The sequence below is a fragment of the Arachis duranensis genome, unplaced genomic scaffold (genome assembly GCF_000817695.3).
Source record: "Arachis duranensis cultivar V14167 unplaced genomic scaffold, aradu.V14167.gnm2.J7QH unplaced_Scaffold_113795, whole genome shotgun sequence".
Classification (NCBI taxonomy): Eukaryota; Viridiplantae; Streptophyta; class Magnoliopsida; order Fabales; family Fabaceae; genus Arachis; species Arachis duranensis.
The window spans coordinates 3145-13904 of record NW_026263819.1 but is presented as its reverse complement, the minus strand read 5'-3'; the positions used below and the strand labels follow the sequence as shown (position 1 = coordinate 13904).

At 32.9% G+C, this 10760-nt stretch overlaps 2 protein-coding genes and 1 non-coding gene across 3 annotated transcripts; 1 reads left to right on the top strand and 2 right to left on the bottom strand.

Moving 5' to 3' along the window:
• The first annotated feature begins 4110 nt into the window (after positions 1 to 4110).
• Positions 4111 to 4184, top strand: TRNAW-CCA (transfer RNA tryptophan (anticodon CCA)). Its single transcript has one exon. It is a non-coding gene; the product is annotated as a tRNA-Trp (tRNA).
• Positions 4185 to 6551: 2367 nt separating this feature from the next.
• Positions 6552 to 8856, bottom strand: LOC127743785 (cytochrome f). The gene has a single exon (XM_052255966.1). It carries the CDS (start codon positions 8854 to 8856, stop codon positions 7894 to 7896), a length of 963 nt encoding a protein of 320 aa, XP_052111926.1. The 3' UTR covers positions 6552 to 7893.
• LOC127743786 (chloroplast envelope membrane protein) lies at positions 8660 to 10344 on the bottom strand. Its single transcript, XM_052255967.1, has 2 exons — positions 10261 to 10344; positions 8660 to 9658 (listed from the first exon to the last, which is right to left on the bottom strand). Exons 1-2 carry the CDS (start codon positions 10342 to 10344, stop codon positions 9098 to 9100), a joined length of 645 nt encoding a protein of 214 aa, XP_052111927.1. The 3' UTR covers positions 8660 to 9097.
• Between the last annotated feature and the right edge of the window lie 416 nt (positions 10345 to 10760).

The following is a 10760-nucleotide window of genomic DNA, read 5'->3' as shown; positions in this document are numbered from 1 at the left end:
CCTTATCGTGCGGCAGAGAGGAAACCAGTATTTTGTTATATCATTAGGGTAATGATCCATCAACCCGCTAGTTCTTTTTATGAAGCACAAACGGGAGAATTTATCCTGGAAGCAGAAGAACTACTAAAGCTGCGCGAAACTATCACAAGAGTTTATGTACAAAGAACGGGCAAACCTGTATGGCTTGTATCCGAAGACATGGAAAGGGATGCTTTTATGTCAGCAGCAGAAGCTCAAGCCCACGGAATTGTTGATCTTGTCGCGGTTGCGAATTAGCAGCAATGATTCCGCGCAAATGCACGATTTTCTATTTTTTTTTTTTTTTCATCTAATCTTCTTATTATCTTATCGGATTTCTTATAACTTATAATATTTATATAAAAAATTTCTATTAATTAATTTATAACTGATTTTTAAACATCGGGTTAAGATTGATCTAAACCAACTCAGTATGTATACGACTCACCATGCCAACTATGAAACAACTTATTAGAAACACAAGACAGCCAATCCGAAATGTCACAAAATCCCCCGCTCTTCGGGGATGTCCTCAGCGCTGAGGAACCTGTATTAGGGTGTATGTGCGACTCGTTCAGATCATAGACTAAGACAAAAAAAAAGGAAAAAAGATTTTCCAGTATCGATGTATCGGTTAAGATAGTGAATGGAGCTCTTCCCTTCACTATCTTAACTGAAAAAAATCTATAAAATTTAGAAATGGATAATAAAAAAAATGATATCTATATATATTCTTCTATTGTGTATCAAATTTATGGTTTTTTGGTTGGTAGAAATCCAATCACCTCAATTTACAATTTAAGATGAGACAAATTTCCCCATTGGTAGCAAATGCTTACCTATTAAGCGGGGGAAATCCTTTATTTTCAATAAATAGCGGAAAAATTATGCTCTTATTTTGCTTTTTGAAAGAACGGACTACGAGGGTCAGCTACCCAGCTAATATGCATACTTAAATACCGTTACTTTATAGCTAGATTTCGTTGTGAAAGACCTATTTTACTGGATATTTCATGGGTAGAGCCAAAGAGTGTGAACTTTACAAGTTAATAATATGAATGAAATCCGGGAAGGGGCTCCGGTGTATAGAGAGGATCTCGCCGTTTAAAAAGTAATCATAGAAACGATGGAACCCACCATTTCTTTATCTATTTCTATTTTATTTACTATGTTTTTTCTCAATTCAATACACTTTCATATGGATAGGTTAAACGCTTTAAAATAAAAAGCAAAAAATGGTGGTCAGGAAGGTTATAGTAGCAAAAGCCATTGAAATTCTTACTTTATACATTGGAAGAATCCATTTTTGTTATTAATAGACTGGGCAGGAAAAAAGAATAACTGAAAGAAAAAAATCGAATTGTTATTCATCAAAGTATCATTTACTCAATGACCAGAATTAAACGAGGATATATAGCTCGGAAACGTAGGACAAAAATTCGTTTATTTACATCAAGCTTTCGGGGGGCTCATTCAAGACTTACTCGAACTATTAGTCAACAGAAAATCAAAGCGTTGGTTTCGGCTAATAGGGATAGAGATAGGAAAAAAAGGGGGTTTCGTGGTTTGTGGATCCATCGAATAAATGCAATAATTGGTAAGAATAAAAAAAAACAATACAATAGGTATAGTAATTTATTGTATAATATGTACAAGGGGCAATTGCTTCTTAATCGTAAAATAGTAGCACAAATGGGTATCTTAAAGGGGAATTGCCTTCTTATGATTGCCAACGAAATCATAACATAAAATAAGAATTCCCCGGAGAATGAACTCCGGGAAGGTAGTAGAGTAGGGATTTGTATGATAAAATAGAATTCATATGATAAAGTCATCAAAATGAACAAGCACGGCTCAATAAAAAAAAAGATTGATTCTTCGTTATAGATTATCTTTTTTCTTACAAGACAACAATCAAAATTTGATTGTCATAGTTTTCGTTTTCGAACAAAACATCAATCCACATTTGATTTGTGTTTCAATTCCAATTTGAATTTACTTGAACAATATCTCTAATTTTTTTTTAACCGGTAGTAGTAGTTCTAGCGGTTGACTCAATTTTTTCAAATTTTTTTTCATTATTAAGAATCTTTTTTTCATTATTAAGAAAGGGTAACGAAGATAAAATACGAGCTTGTTTTATAGCAATCGTAATTAATCGTTGTTGTTTTAAGGTCAATCTATTCACCCGTCTAGATAATATTTTTCCTTGTTCACTAATAAATCGACTAATTAAACTCATGTTTTTATAATCAATTCGATCCCCCGATTGGATCGGGGGCAAACGCCTACGAAAAGATCGTTTGGGTTTAAGAAAGAGTCGCTTAGATTTATCCATGATTTGTTTATTCCTATCCCGAGAATTCTATTTCTTAACAAAAGGGTTTTTTTATGTATACTTATACAATGAAATTTATTTTATCTATTATGTTATATATAATCTAAATTAGATTATATATAAATTAGAAAATGCATCTATATAAATATTAGAATATGTATCATTCTTCATATTCTTTGTTTGGCAAGGTGACACACAAACAATCCTTTTTTCTATTTCTTTATCTCTGCTTTCTATTTCTTTATCTCTGCATGAATCGTATGTTTGCAACAACAAGAACAGAATTTTCTTAATTCTAATCGACTGGGCGTATTGTGTCGATTCTTTTGAGTAATATATCTGGAAATACCCGTCGATTCCTTATTAACACTCTTTTGAGCACAACAGGTACATTCCAAAATAACCCTTACTCGGATATCTTTACCCTTGGCCATGAACCTCCTTTTCTTTTGATTTTGGATTCACTTATCTATTTTTGTATTCGACGAAGAAAGGAATGACAAAGAAATGAAAATTTATAATTCTAAATCCAATTTCGTTTCAATTAATATATTACCGGAAAATTGAGGTAATACAAACAAAACAAGGATTTCAAACAATTTTTCGAATCGCAGTACAGTATTTTGGTTTTCATTTAAGTATCTTAAATGATATTGTTGCCCCCAACCTAACTATTCTATTTCCATTTCCGGTCTTACTCTCTTAATATTAAGAATGGAATTGAATTATTCATTCAATTCCATTGAAGCCTGTACCAGATTTCGAGTTTCGCGAAGGACAAATCCACCTTTTCTTTTATTCTTTCTCTTTTCTAACTTATTCTATTCGATTCGAATTCTAAAAAAAAATAGGAGGAATTTTCGATATTTTTTTCGATTTCGAATCCTCTTCACCGCTTCCTGCGACAGTAACTATAATTAAAAAAGGGGAATATCAATGCATCCGGAAAAAAACGATTGATTTCGATCAATAGACCCGCTAAAGCTCCGAACCATAGAGTACTTACCACTGGTGCCACGGAGAGATATGTTTTAAGATCTCGCATTTTTAATCCTCCCTTTTTCTTTATTTCAATTTCTAATACATAATTTTATATAGGACTATCAAAAAATAGTTATTTTGTTAATAACCACTTGGATTTTCTGCCGAATTCTTAATTCAAATTTGAAATGTACAACGATTCATTCGATAGCTTTTTTGTTTTCTAATAACTAATAAAAAGGGGTCTATTTCTGCCCGAACATTCCATAAAAATGAAATAGATTTCCATGTTAGGGAAATTTCCTATTTATTATTATTTAAATTATTTATTAACTTAAGAAGTCTTTCTTTGATTATTATATTAAAATTTTTCTGATTAGAATATAAGAATTTTTATATTCTTAATTATATTATATATTATTATATATTATATAATATATATACAACGGAGAAAATGTGGAAAACAAGACAAAGATTCTTTACAATGACACAGGAAACCAATTGAAAGGGATGTAGCGCAGCTTGGTAGCGCGTTTGTTTTGGGTACAAAATGTCACGGGTTCAAATCCTGTCATCCCTATCTCGAACTAATACTTATCGTAGGAGAAGTAACAAGGGATCAATTGAGACTGATTCAAATTGGAGATACATATATATCAATATTTATATATAGCATATGGTATATGCAAGCAAGATGTATTGGGGTCACTTAAAATTTAATAATATTTTAATAATATAATATTATTATGTTATTAAAAAAAAATAAATAATAAGCGCTCTTAGTTCAGTTCGGTAGAACGTGGGTCTCCAAAACCCGATGTCGTAGGTTCAAATCCTACAGAGCGTGATTCCATTCTTGTTATATTGGAGAATGACAATGAAATAATTAAACAGTAGTTTAAAGGCTGAATTTGACCTCCTGGGGATTGTGGTTAAAACAAAGAAAAGAAATAGGAGGTCAATAAACATCACTAAACAAACGAGATGTTAATTAATCAAAGGTCCAATTGATCACCACGTCGGTATTGTAAATATGCAGTTAGGAATAATCCAGCCAAAGTAATAGGGATTAGTCCTAACACAATTCCAAATAGAAAAACTTCAATCATTCTTTTTTGTTTGAAAGGGAAGGAAAAGGGGAGGTAATATATATCCTTTATACTTAAACTAAATATTAATTAATCTGTATTGACCACGAATCTCAATGATCAAGAATTGGAAATTAACATGATAAAGAACTCAAGAATATCTAGTAGTATTAGAAAATCTCTAATTCAATTCCAATTTGAAAATCAAATAAGTCGTATCTTACTCAGACTGATAAAAAGAGCTGAGGTTATACTAAAAGCCGCTAGTAGAAAACCGAAATAACTAGTTATAGTGGGCATAAAGAAGCTAAATGAAATAAGTTCTTTTTATACGTATGTTTACAAAGCACTTCCCTAAGTTTCCAAGGAAATACAATCGAATAGGAGAAGAAGAAAAAAATACCATTTGAGAAATACAATTGAGATTTGTGGATTTCTCAATCATTATAGACGAACAAAAATAGAGTGACATCGGTAAGAAATCAATTCATCACCTATGACAACTATCCATCCTGTGGTTCAAAATCAACAGATTTTTTGAGCAACTCGTAAGTTGAGTAAAATAATCCAAAAAGAATTTCAAATTATTTTTTTATTTCTAGTTTCTAGAATATTTCTATTTCTTCTTTCTATTCTAAAATAGAATATTTATTCAGTTCTATTTCGAAATATTTAATAATTTGAAATAAAGAATTAAAAAAAGATATTAATAAAATAATTTTTTTTATAATAATAAAAAAGAACTTTGTTGTTTAACTTAATTCTTGAATTTCTATGGAAAAAAATCGGAAAAATCGGGCCCCCCTCTTTTTTATTGTATGTAATTTGTTCTATTTTTTTTATTTAAAACAAAAAACGAGTTACCTTAGAATGCCCTTTCACTTTTTTATCATTAGATTTAGTCGTGGATTCCATTCCTTTACTATACTACAACAGAAGAAAAAGGATATGAGATCCCATCCCTCAAACTCGGGTTCCGCAGTTTTTTTGTCTTTCCATATCTTATTTAAAAAGAAAACTCTATCAACCACGAAAGAGTCTTTTTTTTCTGTCATCAAATAGAAAGTATCGATTACTGCTATTTTTTTTACTTGTTACTGGATAACTAACCAATTCAACTCTTTCTTCAAAAAAAGGGGGGTAACAACAAGAAAACATCTTCCACAACCCCTCTTTCCGGATTTGGCATCTAATTGAATTGGAGAAATAAAATAGGAGAATCTATGTCATGAATTATCAAAAACAAATACAAGTCAGTCCATGGGAGTCACAATTTAATTGATCTTCGGTTTGTAATCCGAAGCTAATATTGAATATATATTAATTAATAACATGTGGAGAACCTTCATCTTATACTATAAAGATCCATTAGACTCTTAAACTTTGCGGAATTTTGTATTGAGTACATTGCATTGATACAACCAACAAGCAAGTTAGAAAGAATCTAGTACTTGATCTCAGCACGAATCTTTTAATTTCGTTGCTGTGTCCGAAGAAGGATAGCTATACTGATTCGGTATACTCGAAAGACACCCTGGGTACAATATTGACGATCTAACAAGGATGATTCTCAGTAAATTTCTACTTACTGCTCTCATCTTTTATGGAATCGATCCCCCTTTGACTGTACAAGAATATGTGGAGCTCAACATGTCTGGAAGCACCGGAGAACGTTCTTTTGCTGATATTATTACCAGTATTCGATACTGGATTATTCATAGCATTACTATACCCTCCCTATTCATTGCGGGTTGGTTATTTGTCAGCACGGGTTTAGCTTACGATGTTTTTGGAAGCCCTCGGCCAAACGAGAATTTTACGGAGAACCGCCAAGGAATTCCATTAATAACTGGCCGTTTTGATCCTTTGGACCAACTTGATGAATTTAGTAGATCTTTTTAGGAGGCTCCAATGACCATAGATAGGACCTATCCAATTTTTACAGTACGATGGTTGGCTGTTCACGGACTAGCAGTACCCCCTGTTTCTTTTTTGGGATCAATATCAGCAATGCAGTTCATCCAACGATAAACCTAATCCGAATTATAGAGCTACGACACAATCAAACCCAAACGAACAAAATGTAGAATTGAATCGTACCAGTCTCTACTGGGGGTTATTACTCATTTTTGTACTTGCTGTTTTATTTTCAAATTATTTCTTCAATTAATAGAAGAAAGGGAATAAATACGTATACGTATTCGGAATTCTCTTATCCCATTCGGAAGGATATAATTTCATAATTATCTATGACTGTTTATGTCACTAGCATGACTACCTGATCAAATGTGGAGGAAAGTGGGATAAATGGCCGATACTACTGGAAGGATTCCTCTTTGGATAATAGGTACTGTAACTGGTATTCCTGTGATCGGTTTAATTGGTATTTTCTTTTATGGTTCATATTCCGGATTGGGTTCATCCCTGTAGTAATCAGATGAATTGAGTTTGCAAAATGAACGTGTAAGAAGAACTCAACAGGGATCCACTCTTTTTGTTGATGAATTCGAGGGGGTCCCGTTGAGTTCTTAATAAGAAGAAGATTTCTTATTCTATAAATGACTCAATAGATAACTTTTTTCAATGTTTCAAAAAAGTCCATTTCAATTTTTTTTAATGTTTTTTAAAAATGAACTTTATTTTTTGATTAAAAAAAGTCTTTTCCAGAGGAAAATTTCTTTCAATTTAAGTTGAAAGAAAAGTAAAAAAAGAATAAAAGGGGAATCATTTGATTTACTTTTTCGGGATATCGCAATGGAAATAATATGAATTCTGTTTAATTCTATTGTAATATATTCTTAATTCTATTCTATCTTTATTCCCTTTTTCTATTCGAAATCTTATTGTTGGGTCAACCCCCCCTTCTTTTGTTTGTCCACTACATAATGTGGTATACTGTATTCATTAAGATGATATTTTATCTTATCTCATAAAGGTTCCGCTCAAAGAAGGGAATCAACAAGTATTATTCTATATAAATAGAATAGAAAAGATTTTCTATTTCGATATTTTGCTACAATCAAAAAACAATCGGACTCTAGGAAAAGATAAAAAAAAAATCTCTCCTAGAATCCTAGAATCTCGTTTTCCCTATTTTGATTTCTACTGTGCTTAATATTCTCCAACTATTTTTCTTATATTACAACAATAAAGAACTAATAATTGTTTTCTATTGTAGGACATTGAAATCTGAAAACAGTGACATAATCATATTGCTCTAATTTATTGGGTTGAAAAAAGGCAAAGTAAAATAGTCTTCTTCACTATATATACTATGACTGACTAGTACTGCAGTACAAGGAATTCTCTAAATACGGTAGAAAAAGACTCGAAAGAATCAAAGGTTCGGTCCTTTTTCTTAAATTTTTGATTATACAGAATAGAATTACAGTACAGAATTTATCGACTAAAATTTAGTTCTTTTACCGGCTTAGGCTTAATATGTTCATAAATTCGCGGACCTGTAAATTAGAAATTCATCTCGGACAATTGCACCTTCTCAAATTGTTTCTTTTTAAGAACCAAGAAGATTTGTGCCAAAATAATCGATGCCAAGAAGAACAAAAGACCTTGGACACGTAACGGATCTTGAAGTACTATTTCTGCATCCCCCTGACCAAATCCACCCACATTAGGATTACTCGTTAATGGTTGATCAAGTTTGATAGATTCACCCTCCGAAACAAGAAGTTCCGGTCCTGGAGGTATAATATCAATCACTTCACGTCCATCCGATGCATCCGCTATAGTTATTTCGTATCCCCCCTTTTCTTTTCGTATGATTTTTTTTACTATCCCCGCTGCTGTAGCATTATACACAGTATTATTACTCTTGCTCCCGTCGGGATAAATTTGACCCCTCCCCCTGTTCCCGCCTACATATATTGGATATTTTAAGAAGTGAACATCTCTCTCAGTAGCGGGATTGGGGGAAAGGATAGGAAAGGTGATTTCACTATATTTCTGGCCGGGAACAGGACCTACCACAAGAATGTTTTTTTTTGTGGGACGATAGCTTTGAAAAGAGAGATTACCCAGCTTTTCTTTAATCTCGGGTGAAATACGATCGGGGGGGGCCAATTCAAAGCCCTCCGGTAAAATAAGAACAGCCCCGACATTCAAAGCCCCCTTTTTACCATTAGCAAGAACTTGTTTGATTTGCATATCATAAGGAATTCGAACAACCGCTTCAAATACAGTATCGGGAAGTACCGTTTGTGGAACTTCAATATCCACGGGCTTATTAGCCAAATGGCAATTGGCACATACAATACGACCTGTCGCTTCTCGCGGATTTTCATATCCCTGTTGTGCAAAAATGGGATATGCATCTGAAATAGGTGCTCGAATTAATATATATATTATGAGCGATACGGAAATGGATCGAGTAATCTCTTCCTTTATCCAAGAAATGGCATTTCTAGTTTGCATGGTCCAATCATTGATCCTGAAAATTCAATTTCTACAATAAATTTTGGTAGGTCACTGGCATAGTTAGTTCCCTATCCATGATTCGGCTATTTACTGAAAAACTATTCCTGGAATATGGGAAGAATCTCTTGGGTGGTGGCGATAAAGAAAAAGATTGGAATGTTGTTTAGCTTGCTTTTGTAAAATGTAAAAAATAAAAATAACAAACTTTCAAATTTGACCTAACCCGCGGATCTTTTTTTCAGTCATTCATTGAATGATAAATCACGACAAGTGATGGAGATACGCGATTTAAATAACGGAAAATCCAATATTTTATAATAGTATCTAAAATGACTGGAAATGTGGAAACAAGACCAGATATAATTTGATCATTCTGAGCAAATCCAAAATCTTTATAGAGAGAACCAATCATTAGTTCCCACCCATGGGTCGAATGGAATCCTATACATAAATCTGTTAATAAAAGAATGGAAAAAGCTTTTATTGTGTCACTTAAGTTATATAGGAATTCTCGAACCCATGAGTTAAGAATAAGAAGTTCTTGATTACCCAGACTGGAATAACCACTTAGAATAACAAAACTAAGTATGTTTGTCGAGAAATGCAAAATTGCATGGATACGATCCTCGTTGTGCGTCGTGATCAATTGGATGGTTTCTTTGTATATTTTGGTACGAAAATTTTGTGAATGTAGTTCCGGGTATTCCTTTAGCATTTCATCCAAGAGGAATAGTTCCTTGAATTCTATGAATTTTTTTAGAATAATCTTTTCTTGAATGATATTCAAGAAAAGATTATTCTAAAAAAATTCATAGAATTCAAGGAACTATTCCTCTTGGATGAAATGCTAAAGGAATACCCGGAACTACGTTCACAAAATCTTCGTACCAAAATATACAAAGAAACCATCCAATTGATCACGACGCACAACGAGGATCGTATCCATGCAATTTTGCATTTCTCGACAAACATACTTAGTTTTGTTATTCTAAGTGGTTATTCCAGTCTGGGTAATCAAGAACTTCTTATTCTTAACTCATGGGTTCGAGAATTCCTATATAACTTAAGTGACACAATAAAAGCTTTTTCCATTCTTTTATTAACAGATTTATGTATAGGATTCCATTCGACCCATGGGTGGGAACTAATGATTGGTTCTCTCTATAAAGATTTTGGATTTGCTCAGAATGATCAAATTATATCTGGTCTTGTTTCCACATTTCCAGTCATTTTAGATACTATTATAAAATATTGGATTTTCCGTTATTTAAATCGCGTATCTCCATCACTTGTCGTGATTTATCATTCAATGAATGACTGAAAAAAAGATCCGCGGGTTAGGTCAAATTTGAAAGTTTGTTATTTTTATTTTTTACATTTTACAAAAGCAAGCTAAACAACATTCCAATCTTTTTCTTTATCGCCACCACCCAAGAGATTCTTCCCATATTCCAGGAATAGTTTTTCAGTAAATAGCCGAATCATGGATAGGGAACTAACTATGCCAGTGACCTACCAAAATTTATTGTAGAAATTGAATTTTCAGGATCAATGATTGGACCATGCAAACTAGAAATGCCATTTCTTGGATAAAGGAAGAGATTACTCGATCCATTTCCGTATCGCTCATAATATATATATTAATTCGAGCACCTATTTCAGATGCATATCCCATTTTTGCACAACAGGGATATGAAAATCCGCGAGAAGCGACAGGTCGTATTGTATGTGCCAATTGCCATTTGGCTAATAAGCCCGTGGATATTGAAGTTCCACAAACGGTACTTCCCGATACTGTATTTGAAGCGGTTGTTCGAATTCCTTATGATATGCAAATCAAACAAGTTCTTGCTAATGGTAAAAAGGGGGCTTTGAATGTCGGGGCTGTTCTTATTTTACCG

Excerpts from the sequence above, each read along its gene's own strand:
- LOC127743786 (XM_052255967.1), bottom strand. The coding sequence starts at position 10,344 with ATGATTCGGCTATTTACTGAAAAACTATTCCTGGAATATGGGAAGAAT. Across the intron at positions 9,659-10,260 it reads ATAAAGAAAAAGATTGGAAT|AATAATCTTTTCTTGAATAT; the intron begins GTTGTTTAGCTT and ends GAATTTTTTTAG.
- LOC127743785 (XM_052255966.1), bottom strand. The coding sequence starts at position 8,856 with ATGCAAACTAGAAATGCCATTTCTTGGATAAAGGAAGAGATTACTCGA.